The sequence below is a fragment of the Hemiscyllium ocellatum genome, chromosome 2 (assembly GCF_020745735.1).
Source record: "Hemiscyllium ocellatum isolate sHemOce1 chromosome 2, sHemOce1.pat.X.cur, whole genome shotgun sequence".
NCBI classification, from domain to species: domain Eukaryota; kingdom Metazoa; phylum Chordata; class Chondrichthyes; order Orectolobiformes; family Hemiscylliidae; genus Hemiscyllium; species Hemiscyllium ocellatum.
In genome coordinates, this window is record NC_083402.1 from 3058602 (window position 1) to 3081394 (window position 22793).

At 54.8% G+C, this 22793-nt stretch overlaps 1 protein-coding gene across 1 annotated transcript in view; it reads left to right on the top strand.

The window, feature by feature from the left end:
• LOC132821529 (UDP-glucuronosyltransferase 3A1-like) overlaps positions 1 to 22793 on the top strand; it is a 50351-nt gene that overhangs the window by 20836 nt on the left and 6722 nt on the right. Inside the window, exon 5 of the mRNA XM_060834139.1 lies at positions 7683 to 8217. Coding sequence (XP_060690122.1) covers positions 7683 to 8217 — 535 coding nt within the window. The remainder of the gene's footprint in view (positions 1 to 7682; positions 8218 to 22793) is intronic.

Consider the following 22793-nt stretch of genomic DNA (forward strand, 5'->3'; position numbering starts at 1 on the left):
TACAAAGGGATTGCTATTCTTTACGATATACACAAGAACTGCTATTCTCTATAATATACACAGGAACTGCTATTCCCTATGACACAGAGGGACTGTTATTCTCGATAATATACACAGGGACTGTTATTCTCTATAATATAAACAGGGACAGCTATTCTCAATAATATACACAGGGACGGTAATTCTCTATGGTATACAGAGGGACTGCTATTCTCTATAATATATACAGGGACTGCTATTCCCTAAAATATATACAGGGACAGGTATTCTCTATAATATACACAGGGACTGATCTTCCCTATAATATACACAGGGACAGCTATTCTCTATAATATACACAGGGACTGCTATTCTCTATAATATACACAGAGACTGCTGTTCTCTATAATATACACAGGGACTGCTATTCTCTATAATATACATAGGGACGGCTGTTCTCTACAATATACACAGGGACGGCTGTTCTCTATAATACACACAGGGACTGCTATTCTCTATAATATACACAGGGACTGCTATTCTCTATAATATACACAGAGACTGCTGTTCTCTATAATATACACAGGGACTGCTATTCTCTATAATATACACAGGGATGGCTGTTCTCTATAATACACACAGGGACGGCTGTTCTCTATAATATACACAGGGGCTGCTGTTCTCTATAATATACATAGGGACTGCCGTTCTCTATAATATACACAGGGACGGCTGTTCTCTATGATATACACAGGGACTGCTATTCTCTATAGTATACACAGGGGCTGCTATTCTCTATAGTATTCACAGGGACTGCTATTCTCTATAATATACATAGGGACTGCCGTTCTCTATAATATACACAGGGACTGCTGTTCTCTATAATACATACAGGGACTGCTGTTCTCTATAATATACACAGGGACTGCTATTCTCTATAATATACTCAGGGACTGCTAATCTCTACAGTATACACAGGGACTGCTATTCTCTATAATATACACAGGGACTGCTAATCTCTATAATATACACAGGGACTGCTAATCTCTATAGTATATACAGGGGCTGCTATTCTCTATAGTATTCACAGGGACTGCTATTCTCTATAATATACATAGGGACTGCCGTTCTCTATAATATACACAGGGACTGCTGTTCTCTATAATATACACGGGGACTGCTGTTCTCTATGATATACACAGGGACTGCTGTTCTCTATAATACATACAGGGACTGCTATTCTCTATAATATACACAGGGACTGCTAATCTCTACAGTATACACAGGGACTGCTATTCTCTATAATATACACAGGGACTGCTAATCTCTATAGTATATACAGGGACTGCTCTTCTCTATAATGTACACAGGGACAGCTATTCTCTATACTATACACAGGGACTGCTATTTTCTATAATATGCACAGTGACTTAAAGTTTGTGAGAAGATTTGTAGCTCGGGTGCTCGTTGTTGTGGTTCTGTTCGCCGAGCTGGGAATTTGTGTTGCAGACGTTTCGTCCCCTGTCTAGGTGACATCCTCAGTGCTTGGGAGCCTCCTGTGAAGCGCTTCTGTGATCTTTCCTCCGACATTTATAGTGATTTGTCTCTGCCACTTCCGGTTGTCAGTTCCAGCTGTCCGCTGCAGTGGCCGGTATATTGGGTCCAGGTCGATGTGCTTATTGATTGAATCTGTGGATGAGTGCCATGCCTCTAGGAATTCCTTGGCTGTTCTCTGTTTGGCTTGCCCTATAATAGTAGTGTTGTCCCAGTCGAATTCATGTTGCTTGTCATCTGTGTGTGTGGCTACTAAGGATAGCTGGTCATGTCGTTTTGTGGCTAGTTGGTTGTTCATGGATACAAAATCCCATGCAAGGACTGCACAAAACACTACATAGGACAAACAGGAAGACAGCTAACGACCCGCATCCATGAACACCAACTAGCCACGAAACGACACGACCAGCTATCCTTAGTAGCCACACACACAGATGACAAGCAACATGAGTTCGACTGGGACAACACTACTATTATAGGGCAAGCCAAACAGAGAACAGCCAGGGAATTCCTAGATGCATGGCACTCATCCACAGATTCAATCAATAAGCACATCGACCTGGAGCTGAAAAATGTGTTGGTGGAAAAGCGCAGCAGATCAGGCAGCATTCAAGGAGCAGGAGAATCAACGTTTCGGGCATAAACCCTTCTTCAGGAATCATTTTTCAGCTCTGATCTCCAGCATCTGCAGTCCTCACTTTCTCCACATCGACCTGGACCCAATATACCGGCCACTGCAGCGGACAGCTGGAACTGACAACCGGAAACGGCAGATTCAAAACACTAAAAATGCCAGAGGAAAGATCACGGAAGCGCTTCACAGGAGGCTCCCAAGCACTGAGGATGTCACCTAGACAGGGGACGAAACGTCTGCAACACAAATTCCCAGCTCGGCAAACAGAATACACAGGGACTGCTATTCTCTATAATATACAAAGGGACTACTATTCTCTATAATACACACAGGGACTGCTGTTCTCTATAATACGCACAGGGGCTGCTATTCTCTATAATACACACAGGGATTGCTGTTCTCTATAATATACACTGGGACTGCAATTCCACATAATATTCAGAAGAACTGTTATTCTGTAATATCCACAAGGACTGCTATTCTCTACAATATACACAGGGACTGCTATTCTCTACAATATACACAGGGACTGTTGTTCTCTATAATGTACACAGGGACTGCTATTCTCTACAATATACACAGGGACTGTTGTTCTCTATAATATACACAGGGACTGCTATTCTCTACAATATACACAGGGACGGCTATTCTCTATAATATACACAGGGACTGCTATTCTCTATAATATACACAAGGACTGCTATTCCCTATAATACACACAGGGACTGCTATTGTCTACAATACACACAGGGACGGCTATTCTGTATAATATACGCAGGGACTGCTATTTTCTGTAGTATATGCAGGGCCGCTGTGCTATTATCTATAACATGCAGAGCTGTTATTTTATATAATATGCACAGGGAGGTTTGATGATTATAATAGCAGGGAGGTTATGATGGAGCTGTGTATAAAATTAATTTGGCAGCAGTTAGAGGACTGTGTGCAGTTTCTGCCCCACACTATAGGAAGGGTGTGATTGTACTGGGAGGGGGTACAGAGGGGATACACCTGGGATGGAGCAGCTTAGTGATGAAGACAGGCTGGAGAAGCTCAGGGTGGTTTCTTTAGAACAGAGAAGGCTGGGGAGGACCTGATCAAGATATTACGAAGTTCCGAGGAGCACAGATAGAGTAAATACACAGAAATGCTCCCCCCTTCGCAGTGATGCCAGTAACCAGGGAGCAAGACTATAAGAGAAGGAACAGGAGGTGTGGAAGGGACTCGAGGATAAATGGTTACCCCAGAGGGTGGTGGCTATCTGTAAAATCTGGTTGAAGCAGAAATTGTGAAGGTATCTCGGAATGAGCGCTTCATACACTCGTATAAAGTCATGTGCTGGAATTGAGATGCTTGATGGTAAGCACAGGTATGATCGGCTGAAGGGCCTGTATTCTGTGCTGGAAGAACATGGCATGATAATGAATCTTTGTCCCTCTGTGTGACGTGGATGCTCGGACCTTCCTGCTGGTTGGTTGTCTTTCTGTGTTATCTCAGTGTCAGTGTTTCAATGTGCCCTTCACTAGCAACTATGCTGATGATCAAAGTTAGTAGGTTTGCAGATGACACCAAAATTGGAGGTGTAGTGGACAGCGAAGAGGGTTACCTCAGAGTACAGCAGGATCTGGACCAGGTGGGCAATGGGCTGAGAAGTGGCAGATGGTGTTTAATTCAGATAAATGCGAGGTGCTGCATTTTGGGAAAGCAAACCTTAGCAGGACTTATACACTTAATGGTAAGGTCCTAGGGAGTGTTGCTGAACAAAGTGACCTTGGGGTGCAGGTTCATAGCTCCTTGAAAGTGGAGTCGCAGGTAGATAGGATAGTGAAGAAGGCGTTTGGTATGCTTTCCTTTATTGGTCAGAGTATTGAGTACAGGAGTTGGGAGGTCATGTTGCGACTGTACAGGACATTGGATAGGCCACTGTTGGAATATTGTGTGCAATTCTGGTCTCCTTCCTATCGGAAAGATGTTGTGAAACATGAAAGGGTTCAGAAAAGATTTACAAGGATGTTGCCAGGGTTGGCAGATTTGAGCTACAGGGAGAGGCTGAACAGGCTGGGGCTGTTTTCCCTGGAGCATAGGAGGCTGAGGGGTGACCTTATAGAGGTTTACAAAATTATGAGGGGCATGGATAGGATAAATAGACAAAGTCTTTTCCCTGGGGTCGGGGAGTTCAGAACTAGAGGCATATGTTTAGTGTGAGAGAGGAAAGATATAAAAGAGACCTAAGGTGCAACATTTTCACACAGAGGGTGGTACGTGTATGGAATAAGCTGCCAGAGGATGTGGTGGAGGCTAGTACAATTGCAACATTTAAAAGGCATCTGGATGGGTATATGAATGGGAAGGGTTTGGAGGGATATGGACCAAGATTAGGTTGGTATATCTGGCCGACATGGGCGAGTTGGACTGAAGGGTCCATTTCCGTGCTGTACATCTCTTAGACTATATTGGTATGTAACCGAACCAGTTAAAACTGTGATTCCTTTTTAAACTGCATGATATACATGTGCACACGTACAGTTATAGAGACAACAATAAAATCAGGGGCTGATGTGCAGAGAGAAGCCTGTTCACTGATCCCTGTTTACAGGGTCCATTAAGATGATTCTTCTGCAGATCAGAGTACTGCTGCTCGATTTCCTTCTCCAGAGATTTTCACTTGTTTGTTGGAGGCACAGGGTGACTGGTGCCCACTGGAACAGTCTGACTGATCAATGAAATATTATAGCTTACAACAACTAAAAAGGGGAAGCACACTGAGCTAGCATCAGGCTTGGGGTATCTTTTACTGCAGTTCATCAACAAACACCTTCTCTGGAGGCCCACACGGTTGACAGACCTGAGCTATCCAGCTCCCTGAAAGTTAATCACATCAGCGTCAGCAGGGGGGAGGCGAGCGTAGCTGGGAGGGAAACTCTAGGAGAAAATCCGAAAGGAGACAATTAACTTCCAATTAGAGAGGTAAGGTTTGATCAGGGATAGTCAGTGTGGCTTTGTCAGAGGGAAGTCACGCCTGACAAATCTGGTGGAGGTTTTTGAGGAGGTGGCCAAGTGTGTAGGTGAGGGGAGGGCGGTTGATGTAGTTTATCTGGATCTCAGCAAGGCCTTTGACAAGGTCTCACACGGGAAACGGAGACAGAAGGTCAAAGCTGATGGGATCCAGGGTCACTTGGTAAGATGGATCCAAAGCTGGCTTCGTGTCAGGAGACAGAGGGTGGTGTCAGGAGGCTGTTGGTGTGACTGGAGCCCGGGCTGCAGTGGGGTCCCACAGGGATCACTGCTGGGGCCCTCATTGTTTGTGATCTTCATCAACAACGGAGATGGGAATGTGGGAGGGATGGGAAGTAGGTTTGTGGATGAGACAAAGATTGGCCGGGTGGTTGGCAGTGAGGAGGAAGGTGTTAGATTCCAGGAGGGTAGAAACGGATTGGTCAGACAGGCAGATCAGAGGCAGATGGAATTAAACCCTGAGAAATGGGAGGGGGTGCACTTTGGAAGAAGGAACAAGACAAGGGAGTACTCAGTGAATGACAGGACAGCAGGAAGCTCCGAGGGACAGAGGGATCTTGGGGTGTTTGTCCACAGGCCCCTGGAGGTGGTGGGACAGGTTAATAGTATACTTAGCATAGCATTCATGACAATAGTTTTTATCAGTTTTGGCATTTATCAATTATGGCAGTCACAGCTGCCACAGTGCGGCACTCCCTCAGCATTGACCCTCTGACAGTGCGGCACTCCCTCAGCACTGACCCTCCGACAGTGCGGCACTCCCTCAGTACTGACCCTCCGACAGTGCGGCACTCCCTCAGCACTGACCCTCTGACAGTGCGGCACTCGCTCAGCATTGACCCTCTGACTGTGCGGTACTCCCTCAGCATTGACCCTCTGACAGTGCGGCACTCCTTCAGTACTGACCCTCTGACAGTGCGGCACTCCCTTAGCACTGACCCTCCGACAGTGCGGCACTCCCTCAGTACTGACCCTCCGACAGTGCGGCACTCCCTCAGTACTGACCCTCCGACAGTGCGGCACTCCCTCAGCACTGACCCTCTGACAGTGCGGCACTCGCTCAGTACTGACACTCTGATAGTGCGGCACTCCCTGAGCACTGACCCTCCGACAGTGCGACACTCCCTCAGGACTGACCATCTGACAGTGCGGCACTCCCTCAGCACTGACCCTCTGACAGTGCGGCACTCCCTCAGTACTGACCCTCTGACAGTGCGGCACTCCCTCAGTACTGACCCTCCGACAGTGCGGCACTCCCTCAGCACTGACCCTCCGACAGTGCGGCACTCCCTCAGCACTGACCCTCCGACAGTGCTGCACTCCCTCAGGACTGACCCTCTGACAGTGCAGCACTCCCTCAGCACTGCCCCTCCGACAGTGCAGCACTCCCTCAGCACTGACCCTCTGACAGTGCGGCATTCGCTCAGTACTGACCCTTTGACAGTGCAGCACTCCCTCAATACTGATCCTACTACAGTGCGTCACTTGCCCAGTACTGACCCTCCGACAGTACGGCACTCCCTCAGCCCTGACCCTCCGAAAGTGTAGCACTCCGTCAGTACTGACACACTGATAATGCAGCACTCCCTCAGCACTGACACACCGACAGTGCAGTGCTCCTTCAGTGCTGACCCTCCGACAGTGCAGCACTCCCTCAGCACTGACGCTCTGACAGTGCGGCACTCCCTCAGCACTAACCCTCCGACAGTGCGGCACTCCCTCAGCACTGACCCTCTGACAGCGCCCACTCCCTCAGTACTGACCCTCCGACAGTGCGGCACTCCCTCAGCACTGACCCTCTGACAGTGCCCACTCCCTCAGCACTGACCCTCTGACAGTGCGGCACTCCCTCAGCACTGACTTCCGACCATGCGGCACTCCCTCAGCACTGATTCTCTGACAGTGCGGCATTCCCTCAGCACTGACCCTCTGACAGTGCGGCACTCCCTCAGCACTGACCCTCTTACAGTGCGGCACTCCCTCAGCACTGACCCTCCGACAGTGCGGCACTCCCTCAGCACTGACCCTCCGACAGTGCGGCACTCCCTCAGCACTGACCCTCTGACAGTGCGGCACTCCCTCGGCACTGACCCTCCGATAGTGCGGCACTCCCTCAGCACTGACTCTCTGACAGTGCGGCACTCCCTCAGCACTGACTCTCTGACAGTGCGGCACTCCCTCAGCACTGACTCTCAGACAGTGTGGCACTCCCACAGCACTGACCCTCTGACAGTGCGGCACTCCCTCAGCACTGACAGTATGTCTGTCCTGCTGTGGGATGTTAACCTGAGATGACTATGTTGAAGGCGGCGCTGTGGGCCTTGAACCTGTGATGTTGTGTCTCTGGCAATATTCACACTGAACCCTGGGAGGAGTGGAGCTTGTGGAGCAGGCAGATGTCGGGGAACAGACTGTGGGTTGTGCGTTCCTCTTCCAGGGGGTTTTTCTGCCCCCCTCTCTGCTGTCAGTACAACTAATAATTCCCACTGTTCCCTTGCAGAGACTCTCTCCGTGATTTTCGGGATCTGATGGGCCATTTCGCTCTGCAGTGCGAGATGATCCTGAATGACACCCGTCTGATGGATTCCTTAAAGGCAGAGCAGTTTGACGTTGCGTTGATCGATGCGTTCAATCCCTGCTCCTTCCTGGTGGCAGAAAAACTCCAAGTCCGCTTTGTGTCTGTCCACGGGGGCAACTTTGTGAATTGGTATCTGGCCGATCTCCCAAGCCCTGTGTCGTACGTCCCTGCGTCACGCTCCATGCTCTCGGATCAGATGGGATTCTGGGAGAGACTGAAGAATTCCGCCATGTTCCTGGGTGCTTTGCTCGTAGAGAGACTATTGTTCGCACAGTTTGATCGGGTGATCAGGACATGTTTCCCAGACGGATCACAGCCCACCCTCTCAGAGCTGTACCTGAAAGCTGAGCTGTCAATCTTTAACACTGATTTCGCCCTGGATTTCCCAAGGCCACTGCTTCCCAATATGGTGTATGTTGGAGGTTTGCTTTCAAAACCAGCTAGACCACTCCCCCAGGTAGGTGCGGCCATTACTCTCTATCTGATTGATGGTCTCTCATTGCCTGTTCTCTCTGTCCAATCTTTCTGTCTATTCTTCTGCATTTTACAGCATAGCAAGTGTCCATTCAGCCCATAATGCTTATGGTGGTTCTCCAAATCAGCATCTCACTGAATATTATTGTCCTTGTAAGTCTGCATTTATTCCTTTTTCAAATAATTGTCTACTTTCCTCCTGAAATTCTGACTCCCCCACACTCTCAGACAGTACATCCCAGACCCTATCCCCTCGTGTGAACCTCCCCCTCCCCCCACACTCTCAGACAGTACATCCCAGACCCTATCCCCTCGTGTGAACCTCCCCCTCCCCCCACACTCTCAGACAGTACATCCCAGACCCTAACCCCTCGAGTTAACCTCCCCCTCCTCCACACTCTCAGACAGTACATCCCAGACCCTAACCCCTCGAGTGAACCTCCCCCTCCCCCACACTCTCAGACAGTACACCCCAGACCCTAACCCCTCGAGAGACCCTCCCCCTCCCCCCACACTCTCAGACAGTACATCCCAGACCCTAACCCCTCGAGTGACCCTCTCCCTCCCCCCACACTCTCAGACAGTACATCCCAGACCCTAACCCCTCGAGTGACCCTCCCCCTCCCCCCACACTCTCAGACAGTACATCCCAGACCCTAACCCCTCGCTGCGAGAAAATTATTTTTCTTATTCACCCTTGCTTCATTTGTGGATCTCTCTTAATCTGTGCCGTCTCATTCTTGTTCCTTTTCCGAGTGGAATCAGCTTCTCCCGATCTGCTCTGTCCAACGCTGTCATGATGTTGAAAACCTCCAGCAAATCTCCCTCTCAGCCTCCTCTCTCCAAGGGGAACAGTCCCAACTCCTTCAATCAATCCTCATCACTGAAGTTTCTCATTCCTGGGACCATTCCTGTAAACCACCCCCACACTCTCTCCGACACACTCACACCTTCCCTATAACGTGGCCCCCACAACTGTCCCCAATCCTCCAGCTGGGGTCAAACAGGGTCCTGTACAAGTTCCCCATCACCTCCTCGCTCTTGTACTCTCTGTCCCTATTAATAAAGCTGAGGACACTGTGTGCTTTATTCCCTGCTGTCTCCATCTGCCCTGCCCCCTTCAATGATCTGTGCACATACACCCCCAGCTCCCCCTGCTCCCCTCGCCCCCTTTAGAATTGTACCCCCTTTTTTATATTATCTTTCAATGTTCTTCTAACCAAAGAGCATCACCTCACACTACTCTGCATTGACCCTCATCCACCCCCTCCACCGACTTGTCAGTGTCCTTTCGGAGTTCCACACTGCCCCCCCTCCCCCCCTCACAGTTTACAATCTGCCCAGGTTCAGTGCCAGCTACAAACCTGGAGACTGTCCCCTGTACAGTAAGGTCCCGATCATTAATACTGATCAGGAAAAGCCAGGGTCCCAATACCACCCCCTGGGGAACTCCAGGACAAACCCTCCTCCAGCCTCAACAAGATCCATTGACCATTCCTCTCTGTTCCCTTTCACTCGGCCAGTTTTGGATCCATCTTGCTGCTGTCCCTTTTACTCTGGGATCTAGAACTTTCCTCACAAGCCTTTCGGGTGGCCCTGTACCAAACACCGTCCTGAAATCCATGAGGGAGGCAAGTAGTGTTTTTACTAGATTGTTAATCCAGAGCTGAAAATATGTTGCTGGAAAAGCGCAGCAGGTCAGGCAGCATCCAAGGAGCAGGAGAATCGACGTTTCGGGCATGAGCCCTTCATCAGGAACCTGTTTATCCAGAGAGCAGGGGAATTCCCTGGTCATGTGTTAAAATCCCACTGTGGTCGATGACGGAAATTTCGAACCAATTTCAAAAAGAATTCCAATTCCAAGTCAAATGAATCATTAAAACCATTGGTTTTGTTATAAAAGTTATCTCTAATGCCCTTTAGGGAAGGAATCTGCTATCCTTACCTGGTCTGGCCTCCATGTGACTCCAGACCCACAGTCATGTGGGTGACTCTGAAATGGCCTGAGTGAAACACCATTGTTTCAATCCCTGTGGAGTCTGAACAAAGAAATGAAATTGGACACACAGATCTCCTGCCTTCAACCTAGAGCTGTGCTGAACAGGACAGGCTTTGAACGACAATTCAAGACTGACCCTAAGAACATTCTGGCAATAGTACTGAAGCGTTCTGCTCCAGAACTTGTCACTCCCCCAGCGAAGCTGTTCCAGTACAGTTACTACACTGACATCGACGTGACAATGTGGAAATTTGCCCGGGTTTGTTCTGTACTTAAAAAGCAGCACAAATCTGACTCAAAAATCTCTGCACTTTGGATGCTGCCTGAACTGCTGTGCTCTTCCAGGACCACTAATCCAGGATCGCAAAATCTCTGCCATGTGTTCTGGTTTTATCCACTTTCATATCCTTTCCCCGATACCCTGACCGATCCTGAAACTTAAACAGACACAAGGACTCTGCCCCACGGTTCTCTGTGACAAAGAGTTACAAAGACTCATACCCTCTGAGAGAAAGGATCCATCCCCATCTCAGTCTGAAATTGGTGCCTGTTTATTCCGAGACTGTACCCTCTGGTCCTAGACTCTCCCCTGAGGGGAAACGTTCTCAGCATTGACCCTGACAAACCCCTGAGGAATCCTGGATGTTTCAAGGAGATCACCTCTCATTCGTCTAAACCCCAGGAAGTAGAGTCCCAACCTGTTTAACCGTTGCTCATCAGTCTCCCCATACCAGGGATCATCCAAGTGAACCTCCACTTAACGAAACGAACCAGACATGTCAGATCAGCCGTGATCCTGGTGGAACGGGCTGCTGGGTGAAATGGGCCTATTTCTCTTGGTCTCAATCACTGCCCCTGATATTCAATGGTCTTACATTCCTGAATCCCCAACTATCAACATCTCGGGACCGACCCCGATTGACAAGAAACTGAACATGATTTGTGAGATGAAATAGCAGCTACAAGACAGGTCAGAGGCTGGGAACGCTGCGGCAAGTAACTCACCCCCTGACTCTCCAAACCCTGTCCACTAGGCACAAGTCCGGAGTGGGATGGAACACTCCCCCATCCCCCTGGATGGGGGCACCTCCAACAACACACAAGAAGCTCAACACCATCCAGGACAAAGCAGCCGCTTGATGGGCACCACATCCACAAACATCCCCTCCCTCCCACCACCGACGCTCAGTAACAGCAGTGTGTACCATCCCCTCCCTCCCCCACCGACACTCAGTAACAGCAGTGTGTACCATCCCCTCCCTCCCCCACCGACACTCAGTAACAGCAGTGTGTACCATCCCCTCCCTCCCCCCACCGACACTCAGTAACAGCAGTGTGTACCATCCCCTCCCTCCCCCCACCCACACTCAGTAACAGCAGTGTGTACCATCCCCTCCCTCCCCCACCGACACTCAGTAACAGCAGTGTGTACCATCCCCTCCCTCCCCCACCGACACTCAGTAACAGCAGTGTGTACCATCCCCTCCCTCCCCCACCCACACTCAGTAACAGCAGTGTGTACCATCCCCTCCCTCCCCCACCGACACTCAGTAACAGCAGTGTGTACCATCCCCTCCCTCCCCCACCGACACTCAGTAACAACACTGTGTACCATCCCCACCCTCCCATACCGACACTCAGTAACAGCAGTGTGTACCATCCCCTCCCTCCCCCCACCCACACTCAGTAACAGCAGTGTGTACCATCCCCTCCCTCCCCCCACCGACACTCAGTAACAGCAGTGTGTACCATCCCCACCCTCCCATACCGACACTCAGTAACAGCAGTGTGTACCATCCCCACCCTCCCCCACCGACGCTCAGTAACAGCAGTGTGTACCATCCCCTCCCTCCCCCCACCCACACTCAGTAACAGCAGTGTGTACCATCCCCTCCCTCCCCCCACCGACACTCAGTAACAGCAGTGTGTACCATCCCCTCCCTCCCCCACCCACACTCAGTAACAGCAGTGTGTACCATCCCCTCCCTCCCCCACCGACGCTCAGTAACAGCAGTGTGTACCATCCCCTCCCTCCCCCCACCCACACTCAGTAACAGCAGTGTGTACCATCCCCACCCTCCCATACCGATGCTCAGTAGCAGCAGTGTGTACCATCCCCTCCCTCCCCCCACCGACGCTCAGTAACAGTAGTGTGTACCATCCCCTCCCTCCCCCCACCGACACTCAGTAACAGCAGTGTGTACCATCCCCTCCCTCCCCCACCGACGCTCAGTAACAGCAGTGTGTACCATCCCCTCCCTCCCCCCACCGACACTCAGTAACAGTAGTGTGTACCATCCCCTCCCTCCCCCACCGACGCTCAGTAACAGCAGTGTGTACCATCCCCTCCCTCCCCCCACCCACACTCAGTAACAGCAGTGTGTACCATCCCCTCCCTCCCCCACCGACACTCAGTAACAGCAGTGTGTACCATCCCCTCCCTCCCCCCACCGACACTCAGTAACAGCAGTGTGTACCATCCCCACCCTCCCATACCGAGGCTCAGTAACAGCAGTGTGTACCCTCCCCTCCCTCCCCCACCGACACTCAGTAACAGCAGTGTGTACCATCCCCACCCTCCCCCCACCCACACTCAGTAACAGCAGTGTGTACCATCCCCTCCCTCCCCCACCGACACTCAGTAACAGCAGTGTGTACCATCCCCTCCCTCCCCCACCGACACTCAGTAACAGCAGTGTGTACCATCCCCTCCCTCCCCCCACCGACACTCAGTAACAGCAGTGTGTACCATCCCCTCCCTCCCCCCACCGACGCTCAGTAACAGTAGTGTGTACCATCCCCTCCCTCCCCCACCGACGCTCAGTAACAGCAGTGTGTACCATCCCCTCCCACCCCCCACCGACACTCAGTAACAGCAGTGTGTACCGTCCCCTCCCTCCCCCACCGACGCTCAGTAACAGCAGTGTGTACCATCCCCACCCTCCCATACCGAGGCTCAGTAACAGCAGTGTGTACCATCCCCTCCCTCCCCCCACCGACACTCAGTAACAGCAGTGTGTACCATCCCCTCCCTCCCCCCAACGACACTCAGTAACAACAGTGTGTACCATCCCCTCCCTCCCCCCCACCCAAACTCAGTAACAGCAGTGTGTACCATCCCCTCCCTCCCCCACCGACACTCAGTAACAGCAGTGTGTACCATCCCCTCCCTCCCCCACCCACACTCAGTAACAGCAGTGTGTACCATCCCCTCCCTCCCCCACCGACGCTCAGTAACAGCAGTGTGTACCATCCCCTCCCTCCCCCCACCCACACTCAGTAACAGCAGTGTGTACCATCCCCACCCTCCCATACCGATGCTCAGTAGCAGCAGTGTGTACCATCCCCTCCCTCCCCCCACCGACGCTCAGTAACAGTAGTGTGTACCATCCCCTCCCTCCCCCCACCGACACTCAGTAACAGCAGTGTGTACCATCCCCTCCCTCCCCCACCGACGCTCAGTAACAGCAGTGTGTACCATCCCCTCCCTCCCCCCACCGACACTCAGTAACAGTAGTGTGTACCATCCCCTCCCTCCCCCACCGACGCTCAGTAACAGCAGTGTGTACCATCCCCTCCCTCCCCCCACCCACACTCAGTAACAGCAGTGTGTACCATCCCCTCCCTCCCCCACCGACACTCAGTAACAGCAGTGTGTACCATCCCCTCCCTCCCCCCACCGACACTCAGTAACAGCAGTGTGTACCATCCCCACCCTCCCATACCGAGGCTCAGTAACAGCAGTGTGTACCCTCCCCTCCCTCCCCCACCGACACTCAGTAACAGCAGTGTGTACCATCCCCACCCTCCCCCCACCCACACTCAGTAACAGCAGTGTGTACCATCCCCTCCCTCCCCCACCGACACTCAGTAACAGCAGTGTGTACCATCCCCTCCCTCCCCCCACCGACACTCAGTAACAGCAGTGTGTACCATCCCCACCCTCCCATACCGAGGCTCAGTAACAGCAGTGTGTACCCTCCCCTCCCTCCCCCACCGACACTCAGTAACAGCAGTGTGTACCATCCCCACCCTCCCCCCACCCACACTCAGTAACAGCAGTGTGTACCATCCCCTCCCTCCCCCACCGACACTCAGTAACAGCAGTGTGTACCATCCCCTCCCTCCCCCACCGACACTCAGTAACAGCAGTGTGTACCATCCCTCCCTCCCCCCACCGACACTCAGTAACAGCAGTGTGTACCATCCCCTCCCTCCCCCCACCGACGCTCAGTAACAGTAGTGTGTACCATCCCCTCCCTCCCCCACCGACGCTCAGTAACAGCAGTGTGTACCATCCCCTCCCACCCCCCACCGACACTCAGTAACAGCAGTGTGTACCGTCCCCTCCCTCCCCCACCGACGCTCAGTAACAGCAGTGTGTACCATCCCCACCCTCCCATACCGAGGCTCAGTAACAGCAGTGTGTACCATCCCCTCCCTCCCCCCACCGACACTCAGTAACAGCAGTGTGTACCATCCCCTCCCTCCCCCCAACGACACTCAGTAACAACAGTGTGTACCATCCCCTCCCTCCCCCCCACCCAAACTCAGTAACAGCAGTGTGTACCATCCCCTCCCTCCCCCACCGACACTCAGTAACAGCAGTGTGTACCATCCCCTCCCTCCCCCACCCACACTCAGTAACAGCAGTGTGTACCATCCCCTCCCTCCCCCACCGACGCTCAGTAACAGCAGTGTGTACCATCCCCTCCCTCCCCCCACCCACACTCAGTAACAGCAGTGTGTACCATCCCCACCCTCCCATACCGATGCTCAGTAGCAGCAGTGTGTACCATCCCCTCCCTCCCCCCACCGACGCTCAGTAACAGTAGTGTGTACCATCCCCTCCCTCCCCCCACCGACACTCAGTAACAGCAGTGTGTACCATCCCCTCCCTCCCCCACCGACGCTCAGTAACAGCAGTGTGTACCATCCCCTCCCTCCCCCCACCGACACTCAGTAACAGTAGTGTGTACCATCCCCTCCCTCCCCCACCGACGCTCAGTAACAGCAGTGTGTACCATCCCCTCCCTCCCCCCACCCACACTCAGTAACAGCAGTGTGTACCATCCCCTCCCTCCCCCACCGACACTCAGTAACAGCAGTGTGTACCATCCCCTCCCTCCCCCCACCGACACTCAGTAACAGCAGTGTGTACCATCCCCACCCTCCCATACCGAGGCTCAGTAACAGCAGTGTGTACCCTCCCCTCCCTCCCCCACCGACACTCAGTAACAGCAGTGTGTACCATCCCCACCCTCCCCCCACCCACACTCAGTAACAGCAGTGTGTACCATCCCCTCCCTCCCCCACCGACACTCAGTAACAGCAGTGTGTACCATCCCCTCCCTCCCCCACCGACACTCAGTAACAGCAGTGTGTACCATCCCCTCCCTCCCCCCACCGACACTCAGTAACAGCAGTGTGTACCATCCCCTCCCTCCCCCCACCGACGCTCAGTAACAGTAGTGTGTACCATCCCCTCCCTCCCCCACCGACGCTCAGTAACAGCAGTGTGTACCATCCCCTCCCTCCCCCCACCGACACTCAGTAACAGCAGTGTGTACCGTCCCCTCCCTCCCCCACCGACGCTCAGTAACAGCAGTGTGTACCATCCCCACCCTCCCATACCGAGGCTCAGTAACAGCAGTGTGTACCATCCCCTCCCTCCCCCCACCGACACTCAGTAACAGCAGTGTGTACCATCCCCTCCCTCCCCCCAACGACACTCAGTAACAACAGTGTGTACCATCCCCTCCCTCCCCCCCACCCAAACTCAGTAACAGCAGTGTGTACCATCCCCTCCCTCCCCCCACCGACACTCAGTAACAGCAGTGTGTACCATCCCCTCCCTCCCCCACCCACACTCAGTAACAGCAGTGTGTACCATCCCCTCCCTCCCCCCCACCCAAACTCAGTAACAGCAGTGTGTACCATCCCCTCCCTCCCCCCACCGAGGCTCAGTAACAGCAGTGTGTACCATCCCCTCCCTCCCCCACCCACACTCAGTAACAGCAGTGTGTACCATCCCCTCCCTCCCCCACCGAGGCTCAGTAACAGCAGTGTGTACCATCCCCTCCCTCCCCCACCCACACTCAGTAACAGCAGTGTGTACCATCCCCTCCCTCCCCCACCGACGCCCAGTAACAGCAGTGTGTACCATCCCCACCCTCCCCCCACCCACACTCAGTAACAGCAGTGTGTACCATCCCCTCCCTCCCCCACCGACACTCAGTAACAGCAGTGTGTACCATCCCCTCCCTCCCCCCACCAACACTCAGTAACAGCAGTGTGTACCATCCCCTCCCTCCCCCACCGACACTCAGTAACAGCAGTGTGTACCATCCCCTCCCTCCCCCCACCGACACTCAGTAACAGCAGTGTGTACCATCCCCTCCCTCCCCCACTCACACTCAGTAACAGCAGTGTGTACCATCCCCTCCCTCCCCCCACCGACACTCAGTAACAGCAGTGTGTACCATCCCCTCCCTCCCCCACTGACGCCCGATAACAGCAGTGTGTACCATCCCCTCCCTCCCCCACCGACGCTCAGTAACAGCAGTGTGTACCATCCCCACCCTCCCCCCACCGACGCTCAGTAACAGCAGTGTGTACCATCCCCTCCCTCCCCCCACCCACACTCAGTAACAGCAGTGTGTACCATCCCCACCCTCCCCCCACCCACACTCAGTAACAGCAGTGTGTACCATCCCCTCCCTCCCCCCACCCACACTCAGTAACAGCAGTGTGTACCATCCCCACCCTCCCCCCACCCACACTCAGTAACAGCAGTGTGTACCATCCCCTCCCTTCCCCCAACGACACTCAGTAACAACAGTGTGTACCATCCCCACCCTCCCCCCACCCAAACTCAGTAACAGCAGTGTGTACCATCCCCTCCCTCCCCCCACCCAAACTCAGTAACAGCAGTGTGTACCATCCCCTCCCTCCCCCCACCCACACTCAGTAACAGCAGTGTGTACCATCCCCACCCTCCCCCCACCCAAACTCAGTAACAGCAGTGTGTACCATCCCCTCCCTCCCCCCCCTCAGTAACAGCAGTGTGTACCATCCCCTCCCTCCCCCACCGACACTCAGTAACAGCAGTGTGTACCATCCCCTCCCTCCCCCACTGACGCTCAGTAACAGCAGTGTGTACCATCCCCTCCCTCCCCCCACCGACGCTCAGTAACAGCAGTGTGTACCATCCCCTCCCTCCCCCACCGACGCTCAGTAACAGCAGTGTGTACCATCCCCTCCCTCACCCCGACACTCAGTAACAGCAGTGTGTACCATCCCCTCCCTCCCCCACCCACACTCAGTAACAGCAGTGTGTACCATCCCCTCCCTCCCCCCACCCACACTCAGTAACAGCAGTGTGTACCATCCCCTCCCTCCCCCCACCGACACTCAGTAACAGCAGTGTGTACCATCCCCTCCCTCCCCCACCGACACTCAGTAACAGCAGTGTGTACCATCCCCTCCCTCCCCCCACTGACACTCAGTAACAGCAGTGTGTACCATCCCCTCCCTCCACCACCGACACTCAGTAACAGCAGTGTGTACCATCCCCTCCCTCCACCACCGACACTCAGTAACAGCAGTGTGTACCATCCCCTCCCTCCCCCCAGCCACACTCAGTAACAGCAGTGTGTACCATCCCCTCCCTCCCCCCACCCACACTCAGTAACAGCAGTGTGTACCATCCCCTCCCTCCCCCCACCCACACTCAGTAACAGCAGTGTGTACCATCCCCTCCCTCCCCCACTGACGCTCAGTAACAGCAGTGTGTACCATCCCCTCCCTCCCCCCACCGACACTCAGTAACAGCAGCGTGTACCATCCCCTCCCTCCCCCACCGACGCTCAGTAACAGCATTGTGTACCATCCCCTCCCTCCCCCCACCCACACTCAGTAACAGCAGTGTGTACCATCCCCTCCCTCCCCCCACCGACACTCAGTAACAGCAGTGTGTACCATCCCCTCCCTCCCCCCACCGACACTCAGTAACAGCAGTGTGTACCATCCCCTCCCCCCCGCCACCCACACTCAGTAACAGCAGTGTGTACCATCCCCTCCCTCCCCCACTGACGCCCGATAACAGCAGTGTGTACCATCCCCACCCTCCCATACCGACACTCAGTAACAGCAGTGTGTACCATCCCCTCCCCCCCACCGACGCTCAGTAACAGCAGTGTGTACCATCCCCTCCCTCCCCCCACCCACACTCAGTAACAGCAGTGTGTACCATCCCCTCCCTCCCCCCACCGACACTCAGTAACAGCAGTGTGTACCATCCCCTCCCTCCCCCCACCCACACTCAGTAACAGCAGTGTGTACCATCCCCTCCCTCCCCCCACCCACACTCAGTAACAGCAGTGTGTACCATCCCCTCCCTCCCGCCACCGACACTCAGTAACAGCAGTGTGTACCATCCCCTCCCTCCCCCCACCGACACTCAGTAACAGCAGTGTGTACCATCCCCTCCCTCCCCCCACCGACACTCAGTAACAGCAGTGTGTACCATCCCCTCCCACCCCCCACCGACACTCAGTAACAGCAGTGTGTACCATCCCCTCCCTCCCCCCACCCACACTCAGTAACAGCAGTGTGTACCATCCCCTCCCTCCCCCCACCGACGCTCAGTAACAGCAGTGTGTACCATCCCCTCCCTCCCCCACCCACACTCAGTAACAGCAGTGTGTACCATCCCCTCCCTCCCCCCACCGACGCTCAGTAACAGCAGCGTGTACCATCCCCTCCCTCCCCCCACCGACACTCAGTAACAGCAGTGTGTACCATCCCCACCCTCCCCCCACCGACGCTCAGTAACAGCAGTGTGTACCAGCCCCTCCCTCCCCCCACCGACACTCAGTAACAGCAGTGTGTACCATCCCCTCCCTCCCCCCACCGACACTCAGTAACAGCAGTGTGTACCATCCCCTCCCACCCCCCACCGACACTCAGTAACAGCAGTGTGTACCATCCCCTCCCTCCCCCACTGACGCCCGATAACAGCAGTGTGTACCATCCCCTCCCTCCCCCCACCAACACTCAGTAACAGCAGTGTGTACCATCCCCTCCCTACCCCACTCACACTCAGTAACAGCAGTGTGTACCATCCCCTCCCTCCCCCCACCGACACTCAGTAACTGCAGTGTGTACCATCCCCTCCCTCCCCCACTGACGCCCGATAACAGCAGTGTGTACCATCCCCTCCCTCCCCCACCGACACTCAGTAACAGCAGTGTGTACCATCCCCTCCCTCCCCCACCGACGCTCAGTAACAGCAGTGTGTACCATCCCCACCCTCCCCCCACCGACGCTCAGTAACAGCAGTGTGTACCATCCCCTCCCTCCCCCCACCCACACTCAGTAACAGCAGTGTGTACCATCCCCACCCTCCCCCCACCCACACTCAGTAACAGCAGTGTGTACCATCCCCACCCTCCCCCCACCCACACTCAGTAACAGCAGTGTGTACCATCCCCTCCCTCCCCCCACCCACACTCAGTAACAGCAGTGTGTACCATCCCACCCTCCCCCCACCCACACTCAGTAACAGCAGTGTGTACCATCCCCTCCCTTCCCCCAACGACACTCAGTAACAGCAGTGTGTACCATCCCCTCCCTCCCCCCCCTCAGTAACAGCAGTGTGTACCATCCCCTCCCTCCCCCACCGACACTCAGTAACAGCAGTGTGTACCATCCCCTCCCTCCCCCACTGACGCTCAGTAACAGCAGTGTGTACCATCCCCTCCCTCCCCCCACCGACGCTCAGTAACAGCAGTGTGTACCATCCCCTCCCTCCCCCACCCAAACTCAGTAACAGCAGTGTGTACCATCCCCTCCCTCACCCCGACACTCAGTAACAGCAGTGTGTACCATCCCCTCCCTCCCCCCACTGACACTCAGTAACAGCAGTGTGTACCATCCCCTCCCACCCCCCACCCACACTCAGTAACAGCAGTGTGTACCATCCCCTCCCTCCACCACCGACACTCAGTAACAGCAGTGTGTACCATCCCCTCCCTCCCCCCAGCCACACTCAGTAACAGCAGTGTGTACCATCCCCTCCCTCCCCCCACCCACACTCAGTAACAGCAGTGTGTACCATCCCCTCCCTCCCCCCACCCACACTCAGTAACAGCAGTGTGTACCATCCCCTCCCTCCCCCACTGACGCTCAGTAACAGCAGTGTGTACCATCCCCTCCCTCCCCCACCGACGCTCAGTAACAGCATTGTGTACCATCCCCTCCCTCCCCCCACCCACACTCAGTAACAGCAGTGTGTACCATCCCCTCCCTCCCGCCACCGACACTCAGTAACAGCAGTGTGTACCATCCCCTCCCTCCCCCCACCGACACTCAGTAACAGCAGTGTGTACCATCCCCTCCCACCCCCCACCCACACTCAGTAACAGCAGTGTGTACCATCCCCTCCCTCCCGCCACCGACACTCAGTAACAGCAGTGTGTACCATCCCCTCCCTCCCCCCACCGACGCTCAGTAACAGCAGCGTGTACCATCCCCTCCCACCCCCCACCCACACTCAGTAACAGCAGTGTGTACCATCCCCTCCCACCCCCCACCCACACTCAGTAACAGCAGTGTGTACCATCCCCTCCCTCCCGCCACCGACACTCAGTAACAGCAGTGTGTACCATCCCCTCCCTCCCCCCAGCCACACTCAGTAACAGCAGTGTGTACCATCCCCTCCCTCCCCCCACCCACACTCAGTAACAGCAGTGTGTACCATCCCCTCCCTCCCCCCACCGACACTCAGTAACAGCAGTGTGTACCATCCCCTCCCTCCCCCACCGACGCTCAGTAACAGCAGTGTGTACCATCCCCACCCTCCCCCCACCGACGCTCAGTAACAGCAGTGTGTACCATCCCCTCCCTCCCCCCACCCACACTCAGTAACAGCAGTGTGTACCATCCCCACCCTCCCCCCACCCACACTCAGTAACAGCAGTGTGTACCATCCCCACCCTCCCCCCACCCACACTCAGTAACAGCAGTGTGTACCATCCCCTCCCTTCCCCCAACGACACTCAGTAACAACAGTGTGTACCATCCCCACCCTCCCCCCACCCAAACTCAGTAACAGCAGTGTGTACCATCCCCTCCCTCCCCCCCTCAGTAACAGCAGTGTGTACCATCCCCTCCCTCCCCCACCGACACTCAGTAACAGCAGTGTGTACCATCCCCTCCCTCCCCCACTGACGCTCAGTAACAGCAGTGTGTACCATCCCCTCCCTCCCCCCACCGACGCTCAGTAACAGCAGTGTGTACCATCCCCTCCCTCCCCCACCCAAACTCAGTAACAGCAGTGTGTACCATCCCCTCCCTCACCCCGACACTCAGTAACAGCAGTGTGTACCATCCCCTCCCTCCCCCCACCCACACTCAGTAACAGCAGTGTGTACCATCCCCTCCCTCCCCCCACCGACACTCAGTAACAGCAGTGTGTACCATCCCCTCCCTCCCCCACCGACACTCAGTAACAGCAGTGTGTACCATCCCCTCCCTCCCCCCACTGACACTCAGTAACAGCAGTGTGTACCATCCCCTCCCACCCCCCACCCACACTCAGTAACAGCAGTGTGTACCATCCCCTCCCTCCACCACCGACACTCAGTAACAGCAGTGTGTACCATCCCCTCCCTCCCCCCAGCCACACTCAGTAACAGCAGTGTGTACCATCCCCTCCCTCCCCCCACCCACACTCAGTAACAGCAGTGTGTACCATCCCCTCCCTCCCCCCACCCACACTCAGTAACAGCAGTGTGTACCATCCCCTCCCTCCCCCACTGACGCTCAGTAACAGCAGTGTGTACCATCCCCTCCCTCCCCCACCGACGCTCAGTAACAGCAGTGTGTACCATCCCCTCCCTCCCCCCACCCACACTCAGTAACAGCAGTGTGTACCATCCCCTCCCTCCCGCCACCGACACTCAGTAACAGCAGTGTGTACCATCCCCTCCCTCCCCCCACCGACACTCAGTAACAGCAGTGTGTACCATCCCCTCCCACCCCCCACCGACACTCAGTAACAGCAGTGTGTACCATCCCCTCCCTCCCCCACTGACGCCCGATAACAGCAGTGTGTACCATCCCCTCCCTCCCCCCACCCACACTCAGTAACAGCAGTGTGTACCATCCCCACCCTCCCCCCACCCACACTCAGTAACAGCAGTGTGTACCATCCCCACCCACCCCCCACCCACACTCAGTAACAGCAGTGTGTACCATCCCCTCCCCCCCCCCACCGACACTCAGTAACAGCAGTGTGTACCATCCCCTCCCTCCCCCACTGACGCCCGATAACAGCAGTGTGTACCATCCCCTCCCTCCCCCCACCCACACTCAGTAACAGCAGTGTGTACCATCCCCTCCCTCCCCCACTGACGCCCGATAACAGCAGTGTGTACCATCCCCTCCCTCCCCCCACCCACACTCAGTAACAGCAGTGTGTACCATCCCCTCCCTCCCCCCACCGACGCTCAGTAACAGCAGTGTGTACCATCCCCTCCCTCCCCCCACCCACACTC